Here is a 15,383-nt window from a genome sequence, read left to right on the forward strand (position 1 = left end):
AATTAAAATCAATAACAACAGTGCATATATATGAGATTAATAATCCGCTTATAAAATAAACAAGATTCTTTTTTTTTAAATTGTTTGGTGGCAATAATAAAATATTACAAACCTAACATATATAACAGATTGGCAGCAGCCAGCTCTGTACATCAATACATTGGCCATTGACTAGTCTTCCAGCCAATAGTCGCCTCTCCACTGACCCATTCAACATGAATGGTTTTTTTTTTTTTTTTTCGGTTTCTTTTTTTGGGGGTTGGTTGGTAGTGGAAAGATGGAAAGTTCCAAATATTGATTCTTAATTAACTTCTTCATATAGCCATCAACAAATTGTAATCATTATCAACCACTAGTTTGCATTTAGGGCTCTTGTTAATGGTAGGTGCTTAAGTTTAATCTCTGCTTAGTTATAAAAAATTAAAAGTTGACTTTCAAATTAAACAAAAAAAAAAAAGGCAGTTCCATAAGTTGACCCGTAAATGTTGGATCTTGAAAATCGAAACTGAGATACAGTTACGTGCAAGTATAAACTTACTCAATATAAAATTTAGTAGCTTTACGGGTTTTTTTTAATCATTTGATCAAGGTATAATTACATTGGAGCATCAATTTATATCATTATAAAATTTATTAGTTTTGTCCGCAGGTTTGGACTTAGTAACAAATAAAAAAATTTAAAATTTTAAGATTTTAAATTTAAATTTTGTGAATTTTGTAATTTAATTATAATAAAATAATTAATTATTCAATTAATTATATAAATATAATACTTAATTTTTTTTACTTTTTTTTTTGTTTTATCGTTTCTTTTCAAATTTTTGGAGTATCCCTTTCACCAATCATTTTCAATTATCCTTTCTCCGACAACTCCTTAAATATGGCGGCTTTATTAGTTATTTTATTTCTTACGCGTTAGGTTAAGTTGTGGTAATAATAATTTCGGTGCCTCATTGGATGGGATGCGAAGAATGTAATCAAGTGGGCATAGATTAGTTGTATAGATAGATGTTTAATGCAATAAAATACGACAAAACATTCTACTAAGACACGATTGGCTGTGATTAGATGTAAGTTTTGAATCAAACATGTTGGAAAAACAAGCGTTCGTTGGTGTTGCCTTTTCACACTACAAAGTAATGCTTAATCGTCAATTCATCTATGGTTTAAGCCCAAAATGAAGCCTAACATTTTTTTAATTAGTTGGGGATAATAATAATATAGCTCAACTAGTTTTTCAACTTGAGATACACAGATTTTTATTATATTTTTTATAATTTTAAAATTTAAATTTATTTTAATTTTTATATCTATAAGTATATATAAAAGTAGTCCCCTGCTTTTATTTTACATAACAACTAATCAATATAAAAAAAAAAAATTTTTTTGATTGAAGGATATTTTGGAAAGATACAAAAAGTGGAAGCTTCTAGAGATTTAATGAAAAGAAAAAAGAACAACAGAGGGCTTGGAAAAATAGATGTGTCACTGGGCGGAGTAGCTCATATTCATCTTCTTTGATGATGTGCTACCGGGCGGCTTGATCTGTGTTAGAAACGGAGAGCTAGAATTTGCGTTGAATTTAAATATGGTTTTGTTCTGTTTGGTTGATGAGAAAAGCTAGGAAGAGAAAGGAAATTTTGGATTTAAAATTTAAGTGCCAGGGTTTGTATGATCAAGAAAAGAAAACCTTTTTGCTCGAATGAGATTAATTTAACTACTTGCTTATACTTGGACTGTTTTATATAGCATCAAATTTGAAGGTTTTTTTTTTTTTTTTTTTGTATTAATGTTGTTGATTCTTTTCTAACCGTGCATATAGAGGTGATTATTATTACATAGTTGTTTACTTTAGAATTTGAGCACTTAGCCTTTTGGTTTCCTATGATCTTTCCATAACATCAGAGCAAATAAGATTAATTGTGATGGTTTTCTTTAGCGCTCATGTTCTGGTACCTAATTTGATTTTTTTTTTAATATAATTTTGTGTTTTGTATATATATTCTTTTGTGGATATGTGAACCTCAAGCCTTTCGCCAGGTGTTTGGCATGTGAGTCTAAGGGTAATTTAGTTACTATTTTCTATTAGACTAAGATTTTCTGCTTTTCTATATCTCGTACGGTTCTGAAAGCTTTAGCAATTACAGGGTTTGTAATTGACAAAGAAACAGTTGAACGATAATATTTTAAGTAACTTTTTTTGTTTAATTTGATAGGAGTTTTGGTCAAAAAGCTGCATGTTATAATTTTGATCAAACTTAGCTATGAAACCGAAAGTATTGTTGATAATAATTAAATCTTCAAGAATTTAAAGTTATAGCTAGAAAATTGCGAAACGTAAGTTATGCGGCTCGAAGAATGTTGTTGTAATGTTGTTCTACTTTGAAAATAAGATAGTTTATAATCGGTAAAATTACGAAAAGGACCTAAAGATCATGTCATTTAGATATTAGGTTTGAAAGAAAAGTGAATGGAAGTTTTTCATGAACTTTTATAATGAAATGCTTACATAGGTTTGGGACATCATTATTTAAGATGACGAATTATTCCCAATTATAATTTTTGGTACTTTTTTTTACTTAATTTCCAATGGGTATTATTTTTTTGTGATAGAGTTAAATACAATATACATAGTGATCAGTTAGATGAAGGGTTCATATTGAAAGGAAAATGATACCAAAGAAAGAATATAGAGATCAAAAAAAAAAAAAGAACTAATCTAATCTTTTGGATTTATTTGAAGAAAAAATATAAAATTAAAAAAGTTTACACTGATTTAAGTCAATCATTTCCCTTATAAAATAACATAATTCTAATTTATTATTTGTATAAAAAAATTTATTACAATCTTAAAGATTTTATTTTAAAAATGCATATAGATTTATAATTTGTTTAATTCATGATAAAAATTTAAAAAAATCTAAAGTATTTAATTCACGAATTATGAATTATATAAAGTGATTAAGAAAACATATAGAGTATAAAAATGTTTTTATATGATAAAAATGAAAAATAAAATCTAAAATGATAGACAAAATCGTTTAATTTACGAATTATCTTACAATATTCTTTAAAATATTTAATGTATATACTATAAATTCCCAAACCAACGGTAATGATATATGAAACAATCAAGCTAAGCATTTTTTTTTTAATAATTTATCTTAAAATATAAGTTAAAAAACTTAATATTCCTATCTTTGGTACCTTATCAATTGACCTAAAACAATTATTCACGGTTCCAAGCAAGTAATAAGATGAGCAATTTTATCTAGAATCAAATTTTATGATTTTACAAATTAATTTATAATAAAGCAAACTGTTTCTTAAATATATGAAAAATATGATAAGTAAAAAATTAATATTTCTTAATAATATGTTAAAATTAGGGAAAAAATACAAAGAATCCAAAAAGAGTACAATTTTAAGAAAAAAATTATAGTAAGTTATATTTTAACATAAATTTTCTAAACAACAAAAGAATTTTAATAAATATCTTTCAACATACCATCATTTTGTGATAAATCATCAAAACTTATTAACAAAATATGAAATAAAAAGTTAATAAATGAATGTTAAAAACATTAATAGAATTAAATATTAATTTTTTATAATAATTAAATTATAAAATTAGCAGTACAACTTTCAAAGAAAAGTTGAAAATTGAAAAATAATAACGATGTAATACATATTATTTATAGGTTTATTGTATAACAATTAAGGAGGGCGGCGTTTGATTTGTGAAACTTTAGATTTCAAAAAAAAAAAAAATCTTTTGATGAGTGTAAATTATTGACAATAAAGGATTCGTGTTATTGGAATGTTAGATTCTTGTATTCGATTTAAATGAAAGTTATATTACGTAATAAAATTTTTTTATTATAATGACCTTTATTATATGTGAATAATATATAACTAATTATTAAAATTAAACATGTGACAATTATTTATTAACAAAAATTTTAAAAAATCATTTTTATAATGTTTAAATTAATGTGGTATATTATGAACAAAAAATATATATAATAACATCAAAGATTATTGATTTTTTAAAATATAACGTAATTTTTGATAAAAAAAAATATAAAGTTAAAAACTACGTTTTTATTATATAATAAGTCAAATATTATGTTTTTCTTATATAAGTGCAGTGTTTATAACAAACACTATATTTATGTGATAATAAGCATAATATTTGAAAAATAATCAAACACTACGTTTCTTTACTAAACGTAGCTGTTTAATTAAAGATGACGTTTTCTTGATTTAAAAAACAGTATATAGAGTGCAAGGTTATCTATGACTGTGGATAAGAAATGAAAAGGTATCATTTCATTTATTGGTCTAGGTCTTGTAATGGAGCACTTTGCTTTATCAAAATCTTTTGTAGAAAAAAAATTTACAGGTTTTTTATTAACTTGGTCAAGATAATTTTCTCATAGCTAAGAGGAGATTAATGTAAAAGCAGCTTCTTTGAAGTTGCAGCTCCTCTTAAGCATCATTAAATTTCAATTAACTTGTAATTTCTAAATGCTGGTCGTCATCTATACCATATTGAGAAATGCGATCTTTATTATTTGTCAAATATTATAGTTTTTATCTCATAAACGTAATTAACGATACTAAACATTATATTTTTAACATAAAAAAAGTAATTAAAACACTAAAGAAAAACGTAAAGTATACAACCTAATAGCAATGAGTACGTTTTTATAAAAAGAAACATAATTATTGATATGTATAAAATCATATAATTAACAAATATTACATTTTTTACATAAAAATATATATTTAAAAGTATCATAAATATTATATTATTATATTATATTATTATTATATTTTTAACATAAAAAACGTCGTTCATATGAAAACATTTATTTTATTTTATTATTAGTTTAAAAAAAGTATTTTTTTAAATTAAAAAAGTTTGAAAACCTAAAGTTTCGATTATCTACTACGTTTGTTTATTTAAACAAATTATTTTTAGTTTATGTAATATATTATGTATCTAATTGTGTGTCTATTGTCCAGTTCTGTGATCATGATTGCACATTTGTCCAATCATGTAACCATGGATGCCTATTTTTATGTCATAACGAGTTTTTATTTATTATGTAATTATGTTAATTTTTAAAAGTAAAATAAAAAAATATTATTATTGAGGTTAAATATGAGATAAAGTTAAAATTTCTCCAAAAATTTTCAAAAATCACAAAAAGAGATAAGTTTTTTATTCCAAAATAATTGGACAATGTTGCAAATCTTAGAACACATCCAGAAATCAGATATTGTGAACAAAAACTGATAAATATATTTTGAATTGAAAAAATATAATAAGTGATATTCATCTTTTTAAAATTTAAAACGTTTAGAAAAACGAATATAACAAATTTATAAAGGCAAAAAATCTAATTTTGAGATTTTAAAATTTAAAAAGATATATATATATTTATATAACTAATGAAATTTGAATTAAATAATATTAACTTTTAAAATTTAAGTTTATATTATAATATATATTTTATTTTAAATGGATAATTTTATTTATTTAATTATTTTAAATTTAAATGAACGAAAAAATGTTGGTAATGTGAAACCAACACTTAAAATTTGAAAATCAAGACTTCCTATAAAAAGATAAAGCTAAAACTGGAAAAAAAGCTTACAGTAAAAAAAATAGAGATTTAATTATATATAATATAATAAAAATTTATTATATATATATATATATATGAATTTGTTAAATTTTGAAAGTTTTAGATATTTAAGTAAAATTTTAAATGTATTTTTTTTATAAATAATTTAAAATTAAAAAAAATCTGATATATCTTTATAAAAGAAATTTTAAACATTTTTTTAAGTATGAAAAAAAAAAAAAACTATCCTCTCGATTATTTTCTTATGATTACCCAAACTTTGGCTTCTTCGAATTGTACTTTTGTTCTGTGGAAGTTCACACATTTGTTTCTTATATCTTTGGTTGGGTTATGGAACTGTAAAATTCCAACGACTTTGGTGGATCCATGCCAATATTTCTCCAATCAATAGAGCTGGGCCGGGTGGGTTGGAAATTCTCACTAGTTTTCAAAAATCAGAACATGCATGTCCAAATTAATATTTATTATCAACAGCTATAAAAATAAAAATGTTTAGAACCGGTAATCATTCTGCAATGGCAGAGCACAACGAAAGTACATTATAACAGAAAGGAAAAAAAAAAAAGAGTTATAGCAACGGAAAAATGAAAGAGAGGAATAAATAAATAAACAAAAAGCTACTGATTAGGAGTTGTAAGTACTAGAGGAAGAACGAGAATGAAACTGAGATTTGAAATTCGAATGGTGGGAATTTGGAGGGAGAATCAAATGCTCGTTGGAGGTCTTGAGACGGTCCCACATGTCGTGATCCATGTCAAATTCCCTGTCTCCTTCCTCTGCTCCGCGAAATAATTTTCCATTTCTTCTCTTCCATATCACCGAAGTGAAAAAGAAGAAAAAAATGCTTTTCTTTTTATATATTTTTATTTGCTTTTCAGTAGACCGAACTAGGCGGACATAGGTCCACTGAGATCTAATTAGGGTCGCTCCTTGTCTCGATTTTCTCACGTGGCTCTCCCCGTTATTCAATTGTCTCAATACATTGACCAAAGTGACCTTTATCCATATTGATTCATTATTATTATGATTGCTTTTGAAAGAGGAAAATGATGGTGTTTGTTAGTCGTAATGGGGCCTGAATCCGAAAGGGGAATTGGGTGAAACGCTAACACAAGTTAATTTGGTGAAGACAGAACCAATTAATAACTTTTTGGTTGGTCTTCTTTCGCGATAATAATGGGCCCAATTCCACCAAATGAAACGCAAAAGTCTTAGCCTTTTTTTTTTAAGATGGAAAACATGGAGTAATTCTCAAGACATCATCATCATAAAACAAGCTCTCAAAATCAGCATCAAAACCAAGAAAATACTGTCCCCAGCCAGCCCATAGTCCCGGACCCTCCGTCGATTCTATTTTCTAGACAAACAAGATGTGGAATGTGCAAATACACAAGTAGCAATTCCTTTAATCAAGCCAATGACATGACATAAAAAGGTAGTAAACCTTATTGGAAATAGTATCGAAGTCGTCCTCTTATTGTGGGCCAATTTCGGGTCATTTTTCCCCAACGGTCTTTTTTATTAATTCCAGTTGCTTTTTCCAACCAAATGTTTTTCCTTGGAAAATGGGTATTATCTTTTCTATTGTTTGTTTTTATACTTTTATTATAGAATTTTTTAAAATTACTTAATATAATATTTTCATCTTATAATATATGCTGATTTTCAATACATTTAAACAACATTAAACAACGTTTTTAAAATATTGGTTAGTAAATTTTTTTTCTAATTAGCACATTATTATAATGAAGAATAACATAAATTTAATAACATTATTAATATTATTATAGTAATTTTTATTGAAAATTTGCAATTATGATAACTAGTTTATATGAAATTCAATTGTTTCACTTTCATAGTATAATTGTAATTTTTCAATAAAATTTCAATACTTATTTTCTTCGTAGCACTTTTATTTTTTCAAAAACAATAATAATATTGCACTAACAATAACGTATGTTTTGAACTATTTTATTATCATGACCATGATCATTGTTGTTAATATAATCATTATTATTAAGTATTTAACTTAAAATTAATTATTACAAGTGATTATGTCTAACTTGAATATAACATACAAAAATTATAATTTAACATATTTGAAATTATTGCATGACAATTTCATAAAATATATAAAAAAATAATTTTTGATTATTATATCATTTTAAGTAATCAAATTAAAATTAATTGATTATAAGTGAAGAGCTTTAATTTGAATATAAATTTTTAAAAATTTAAAATTTAATAAACTTTAGATAACACCACTTAACAATTATTATAATCGTATTATGGCATGCTAGTGTGACTTGTTAAATGTATCCAATATAAATGACGTATTTTTTACAAAATTTCTAATTAGCAAATGTTCATTTTTTTTTTATTTTCTAATATTGATGTTGAATTGGAAGTATATAGATTATGAAATTAAAAAAAAAAATCAATTGTAAATAATACAATAAAGTAAGAGTTGGGACATTGCAAAAATGAAAAAAAAATTCCACTAATTTTTAATGTTTTAAAATGAAAACAGTTTCAGTTAACTTTTATATCAATAGAAATTTATACATATATATATATATTTTTTTTTCTAGCATTTGTATGTGCATGCGCGGTAGTAATTGTTAGACAAATCCCTAAAATCCGATCACCTATTTGTTTTTTTTCTTCGTAGATGAAAAAAAAAATAGTGCGTTGAAACTTATCATGAAAAAGTATCCATACATCGTAAATGAAAATTACATTATACTAATAGAATTAGAGTTTAAAAATTTATCACATATATTTATATTTATAATATCTAAAAAAGTTCAATGTGCATAATATTTTAAATTTATGAAAATTTAATTTGAGGGTTGCTTCAAATGCTATTTAAAGATAATAAATACTTTCATTCATGATCAATTAAAAATTTTTAACATACAATCTTTCTCTCTCGCTCTCAATTTTCTAATTTTAGTTTATATGTGTTTAATAATAACTCAAATGTTATTTTATTTTTTTTCGATTTAAAAAATATTTGATTTAATTATTATGTCTTGTGAATAACGTTTTAAAGAATTCATTTATATCATAGTAAAAATTATTATCCTAAAAAGATTTTTTAAAATATTTTACTTAAATTTCTTCTCCTTTAAATTAGATTGCATTAGTCCTACACTATATAAAACATTGTATTTATATATTCTATTAATATTTGTATTCTAAAAACTACAAATATTAATATTTGTATATTAATATATTTTACTTAAATTTATTCTCCTTTAAATATATTCTATTAATATTTGTATTCTAAAATAAAAAAAGAAATACGGTAACTACGTATATTTAGCGTACATGGCACTTTCGTAATAGCGTTTCATTCTCAAGGTCAAACAACAAATTTCATTGTAGATAAAGTTTTTTTGTTTTTTTTTTTAAGGAGAAAATTTGAAAAAACAAGTGGCCGTTGGTAAAAAGAAACACTTAAAAACTCTTCAAACTTGAAAAACCCAACTCCCTTGCTTGAATGCAACACAACAAAAAACTCACAAAATTTAAAACCCCGTGAAACTTTGGAGAGAGAGAGAGAAGAAGAGACAAAAACCATAGCTAATAGAGAAAATGACTGGTCTCGTAATGGTGACCAAAGGAGGTGGCTGTGGTGGTGCTGGTAGCGGTGTTGGTGGAAAGGGAGGAGCTAAAGGAGGAGTTAAGAGCTGTAATGAAGAGCAGCAGGACCAGATTTCTGTCGTGGCTTTGCTTTTAGCTGCTTTGAGGAAATCTATGGTGTCTTGTCGTGTTGACAGACAAGATGAGGTAATATCTTCCACCGTTCATCATATGGAAATCGGGTGGCCAACCAACGTAAGACACATAACCCACGTTACATTTGATCGGTTCAATGGGTTCTTGGGTCTTCCTGTGGAGTTCCAAGTTGAGATCCCCGGTCGGGTTCCAAGTGCTAGGTAAATTCCCTTTCTTGCTTCTGGCTTGGTTTCAGATGTTTTTTTTGTTTAAAGATTTTATCTGTTTTTTTTTTTTTAGTTGTTTAAAGTTGAAATGTAGTGTTTTGTGCAGTTTAGATCTGGAAGAGTGAAAAAAAAAAGTAGATTTCTAGCTGTACTGAGAAAAAGAGAGTGAGAGAAGGAAATATCTGCATTTAAAAAACAAAAGGGAATTTGTTTAGCTGTATTCTAGTTGAAATGAAGGATTTTTAAGAGGTTTAGATATGCCCAATTTTAAGAGGCTTTCAAGAATTAAGCTTTTGGATATTCCAGAAAATTTTAAAAGATTTGACTTTCAAGCTCAGTTCATTTTGAAAATTTAAATATCAACTACCTAAATACTTTGTTAAAGTTAGTTTTTCCATTTTCCTAAATATTATGTTAAACTTAGTTTTTCCATTTTCTTCCATACAGCTCTCTGAAATCTAGAAATGGTATACCTTCTTCAAATTTTCCATTTTCAGCATCAGTAAAAAAAATTGTACTTTGAGTTCTCTACCTGTTCAATTGGAGTTCCTTGGAGAATTTCAGTGAATTTCATGGAGTTTTAGACTCTATTAATATTATTTTAGATTTTATGGTTATTTGGTTTTTGCTACATCCGAAGAGCGCAATAAATGTTATTATTAGCCCTGCTTTATGTAGGTGAAGAAAGTAAATAATACTATGTTCTGTACTGTTTTATTTCCAAAATAGTAGTTGCAAGCCAACCTTCTTTGCGAAGATATTTGGGTTTTCAATGAAATTTGTTTAATAATGAGCTGGAATCTATCTCGGTAAAGTCATTTGTTTACTGTCTTTGGATTCTTTTCTGTGTGTTGAACTAGTACAATATCCTGTTTATCATTTTCTTTGTTTTTTACCCGTGGTCCTTAATTGCACTTGTCTTTTTTTTTTGCAGTGCTAGTGTGTTTGGGGTCTCAGCGGAATCAATGCAATGCACATTCGATTCCAAAGGGAATAGCGTCCCCACTATACTCTTGTTGATGCAGGAGCGACTTTATTCACAAGGAGGCCTAAAGGTTTTAATGTCTATACATGCCAACTAATATTCACATTTTTGGGATTATCTGATTATGATTTCAACACTAAACGGTTTTATTCTAAATGATCTTGTAGGCAGAAGGGATTTTCCGGATAAATCCTGAAAATAGCCAAGAGGAGCACGTAAGATATCAGCTGAACAGGGGCGTCGTGCCTGAAAATATTGACGTCCACTGTCTTGCAGGCCTTATAAAAGCCTGGTTTCGGGAGCTTCCTTCAGGGGTGCTGGATGGACTTTCCCCCGAACAGGTTCTCCAATGCAATACCGAAGAAGAATCTGTTGACCTTGTGAAGCAGCTAAAGCCAACTGAAGCTGCACTGCTCAATTGGGCTGTTGATCTTATGGCAGATGTTGTTGAGGAAGAGGAATCAAACAAAATGAATGCAAGAAATATAGCTATGGTCTTTGCTCCAAATATGACTCAGGTATGGTAGCAATACTTTCCTCAATATATTTTCTAGTTTGCAGAAACAAAATTATACTTTTCTCAATACTTAAATTGTTAATCAAATACTACAAATTACCATGAAATTCTTGTGTTAGGTGTTATTAACTCATTGGAGTTTTTTTTGGCCAAAAATGAAGCATTCTATTTTGATTTTCTCTTATGCAGATGTCCGATCCATTGACAGCTCTGATGCATGCTGTTCAAGTAATGAACTTGCTCAAGACCTTGATCATGAGAACGCTAAGGAAACGTGAAGAGACTGCAACAGGAGGATATTCACCCGTGTCATCTCATTCATGTGATGGCCCTACAGATGAGGAGTTTGATAGTCAGCAAGAGAATGATACCAGCTGTGAACTGAGAGAGCCCACATCAGAATATGATAATGCCCTTTACAGTAACTGTAGCGGAGATGAAGATGAAGTTGAGTCACTAGGTGAAATAGAGGAATGCTTCTTGAGGCAACTGGATGATAATAAGAATGTCACAGATAGTTTTTCGGAAGAAGCAGCTGATGAATTACAAAGAGATCATGCAAGTCCAAGAAGTTGCTCAGGCTGCAATGTTGAGTCTGGTGTTTCCTTTACAGATAGAAAGAACGAGAATTCTGCCTTCAGTACAAGTGATGGAGAGGACTCAGGGGCAACTGATGGTCTTAAGGCTCATCATGCAAGTCCAAGAAGTTGCTCAGGCTGCAATGTTGAGTCTGGTGTTTCCTTTACAGATAGCAAGAACGAGAATTCTGCCTTCAGTACAAGTGATGGAGAGGACTCAGGGGCAACTGATGGTCTTAAGGCTCAGGATCATGGGCTTTGTACGAAGAGCCTAGCAAAAGGATGTGAGAACGCAGATGATGTGGAGATGATAGGCAACTAGTGGAGTCCACAACACAAGAGCGTTGTCTCTGTCTGTCTACTATTGGCTGACTTGATGCTTCATCCTCACATTATTTAGAATAATACTTGCACTTTTTGGTTTGCCTCTCTTCAATCACGGTTGCTTCTGTAAATTGATAAAGTTGGCTTTGGTTGAAATTCAGGTAGGGAGTATTAGCTTCCGGCAGATTGTTTGAATCATGGTTCAGCAAGGGCTGAACTAGTGTTTGGTTTCGTATTTTTCTTCAGGTCTTCAAAGTATTCTAACTTCGACTTGTTTAAAGATTGGAACTAATCCAGTCCAGTCTCTTATTATATCCATCTAGGCAGATATGCAAAAGTTTAGTACGCATGCACTTAGGAAGCTAGCTAGATTCAGCTTTATAGGGGAAGTGTAGTTTTTAAACATGGTTGATCTGCAGAGCTAAGGTTCCATTTGAAGTCATATAGACTATGTGATTGTCTTATATATCCAGTTTCTGAAAACCCGAGTTTACAATGACTCGCTATCATCTTATGTTTCGATTAATCTCTTCGTGATTCTTCTCTATCAATGTATTCTACTGAATGTCCATGGTTGTTATATTATTTGTCCAGTGAAGGGGGAAAAGATTACCTTCTATTTTCTCACTTGAAACTTCCTTTTTGTTACATTTGTCTCCTCTGCTGATAAAATGTTAAAAGGTCAAATTTTACTCAAACTTACTAAAAAGAATGGAAAGTGTAAAGCGTGTATTAAACCATTTTATCTGCAAATAAATCTTTCGATTGTAAATTTAGTTTTTTTTTTTTTTTTTTTTTTTTTCAGCTAAATCATCAATCAAAAGAACAACAAAAGATTTTTTTTTTTTCAGCTGGTTCCGACCTTTCATCTTTGAGAGTAATTTTTCAGCTACAATAATATAGGGGGTTAAAATTTCATGCAGGTTGCAAATCCGTAAGATTAGCTTTACTCATGCGAGAACAACTGGAATCAGAAGATTCTTTGCAAATTTGAAGCGTATATATATGTCCAAATACTGTAAACTGTATATGGAGCTAAAAATTACTGTATTTTTGTTGCTACATTCTTGATGTGAAAGCATTCATGGCTGCCTCTTTCCTTTCTCTTCCGTTTATTGGTGGCGTTCTTCTTATTAATCGGTGACACTTAAAAAGTGTCCTCTCCATTGCAGTCTGGACTAGAAATTAAGCGATTGCATGAAAATCCACAACCACAATTTATAATCTTAAGTCCTGGAGAAAAACAAAGAAACCCCAAAGATTATCAAGAGAAAGCTGCAAAACTACAGAAACAATAGATTGATTCATTTGTATACGTTCTTGACGTTTAAACAATAAATAAACAGTGGAAAAATAACCAACAAAAGAAGATGGGAAATAAATTATAAAAAAAAGGGGGGAACTGGAGAAATTGAGATACGTTGAGACTAACAAAGATGACTGGTGAAGTGTTTAGAAATTGCCTGTTCTTTTCCATCTCATATATGGAAGTGGGACTATGGTTTTGGTTAAACCCAGAGTCTAAGATGCTAGGCAGGCTTCCCAAAATAGCCTGCTCTTTTCCATCTCATTCATGGTTTTGGTTGAATCAACAGAAACATGTGATAATTCCTTTCCTTTTGCAACTCCTCCTACATTAATACGCTGATCATCCCTGCATTTTTCATACAAATGAACCTCCTTTTGCTGCTCCACCACCTCCCCATCCTCAACTTCATGATCATCATCATCAACATTCGCTTTGTCTTCTAAGCTATTAACCTGTCTAACACCATGAAGAAAATCAGATGTAGTATCACAGCTACACGACTCTGCATCATCATCATCATCATTTTCAGCACGGTCAACAACAGACATGGCAGGATCAAAACACCCAGCTTCCGAATCGCCTGTCGCCTCGAAGAGCAAGAAAGAGGAGACATCAACAACTTTACTTTTCATGTCCATATCTTCGGTCAACACCAGAGAACAACACGAACAAAACTGACTGACTCTGTTTTGAACTCTTTCCCATTCATCAAAATTAAAATATTAAGGAGGTAATATATAAAAGGAAGTGAAAAGGAATAGGAAAGGTGGGCTGCTGGCTGCTGATGCCGTGTTTGACACACGAATTTTTCTATTGGATACAATCAAAAATTAGGAGGTAGGCATGCTTGATTTGAAATTTTATTTTATTCCATTGAGAAGAAAAAAAGATTGATATTGAAACGGAAGTGACATCTACTTTTCTTTTCTAGAAGGAATACTTGATTTATTGTTGATATAGATAGATCAGAGCTGAGACCCACCCTTCTAGAAGAAAAAATTATATATACCACAGCTTCTAGAAGCAAAGTGTCCAACGCCCCGAGTATTGCGTGTACCTGTTTTAGACTTTTTTTTAATATGATAATTAATATATTTATGTAGAATAAATTATTGATAATTTTTGTATTTATATTATTATATAAAAATTATGTATTATAATTATATGGATATATAAAATATATTTTTTTTATTAAATTTATATATAATTTTAATTATATTTTTATATTATATTATTATATCATGTTGTATTATTGTATTTGAACGTCTCTCATGACTTAATTCTACAGTATTAAAATGAAAAAGAAACATCAGGGTGCTGATAATAGTGGAAAAATGAAGCGGCAGCGTACACCGACTAAGGAAAAAAACTGGACTTGAATCATGATTGGAACGCAGTTGAACAAAAGTGACTGTGCCATTAATGTTGTAAAATATAGATACTGGGACTATTGGGGTTTTTTGGGGTCCATTTTCAACAAAAAGGATTTCGGTTTCTAAAAGATCAAAAAGCAAACTTCTAGCTACGTTATTTTTGACCTACGCAAAAAAAAAAAAAAAAAAAAAAACCCATTAAGTGTTTTATCACTAGTTAATAGTCATCCAACGGAGTTAGAATTTTTAATTTAAATAATTAATGATTAAGTTTAATAATTTTAAATTTAAAAAAAATTATTTGAATTGGCTAAGCTTAAAAAAAGGGGTAGACATGACATTTTGTTGTGGTAACTACCGGAACATGAAATGAAAGAGTGCAAACAGGATGGGAGGGGATGTTTACTAAATGCATACGGCAAAATCGTGAGGATTGCATTAATTCAAAAATTATTGCAAATTATTACGTAAAAAGATTGCAATCAACCACGTGTTCAACAACTGGCAGGTTGTTGATTGTTTTCATTATTTGGCAAAGCAAGTTTGGGGTTTTTGGTCTTCTTCCTTCAGCTTTACTCTTTTTTATTAATGAAGTTAATTTATTCACCAGGTGAAGCTTGTGGATCCTTTTTTAAAATTCCATTTCCTGTGTGAGTACTTGTTTTTACTTCGTCAAAACATTTCATGTTT

At 28.8% G+C, this 15,383-nt stretch overlaps 2 protein-coding genes across 2 annotated transcripts; one reads left to right on the forward strand and one right to left on the reverse strand.

The window, feature by feature from the left end:
* The first annotated feature begins 9,074 nt into the window (after positions 1-9,074).
* Positions 9,075-12,537, forward strand: LOC111305143 (Rho GTPase activating protein with PAK-box/P21-Rho-binding domain-containing protein). The gene is made up of 4 exons (XM_022902378.2): positions 9,075-9,601; positions 10,542-10,662; positions 10,760-11,110; positions 11,299-12,537. The coding sequence occupies exons 1-4, from the start codon at positions 9,258-9,260 to the stop codon at positions 12,007-12,009; spliced, it is 1,527 nt and encodes a 508-aa protein (XP_022758113.2). The 5' UTR covers positions 9,075-9,257; the 3' UTR covers positions 12,010-12,537.
* A 396-nt stretch (positions 12,538-12,933) lies between these two features.
* LOC111305150 (uncharacterized) lies at positions 12,934-14,106 on the reverse strand. Its single transcript, XM_022902395.2, has 2 exons — positions 13,475-14,106; positions 12,934-13,244 (listed from the first exon to the last, which is right to left on the reverse strand). Exon 1 carries the CDS (start codon positions 13,956-13,958, stop codon positions 13,533-13,535), a length of 426 nt encoding a protein of 141 aa, XP_022758130.1. The 5' UTR covers positions 13,959-14,106; the 3' UTR covers positions 12,934-13,244; positions 13,475-13,532.
* Between the last annotated feature and the right edge of the window lie 1,277 nt (positions 14,107-15,383).

The sequence above is a fragment of the Durio zibethinus genome, chromosome 21 (assembly GCF_047325235.1).
Source record: "Durio zibethinus cultivar Kanyao isolate XHJ-2024 chromosome 21, ASM4732523v1, whole genome shotgun sequence".
In the NCBI taxonomy this organism is placed as follows: Eukaryota; Viridiplantae; Streptophyta; class Magnoliopsida; order Malvales; family Malvaceae; genus Durio; species Durio zibethinus.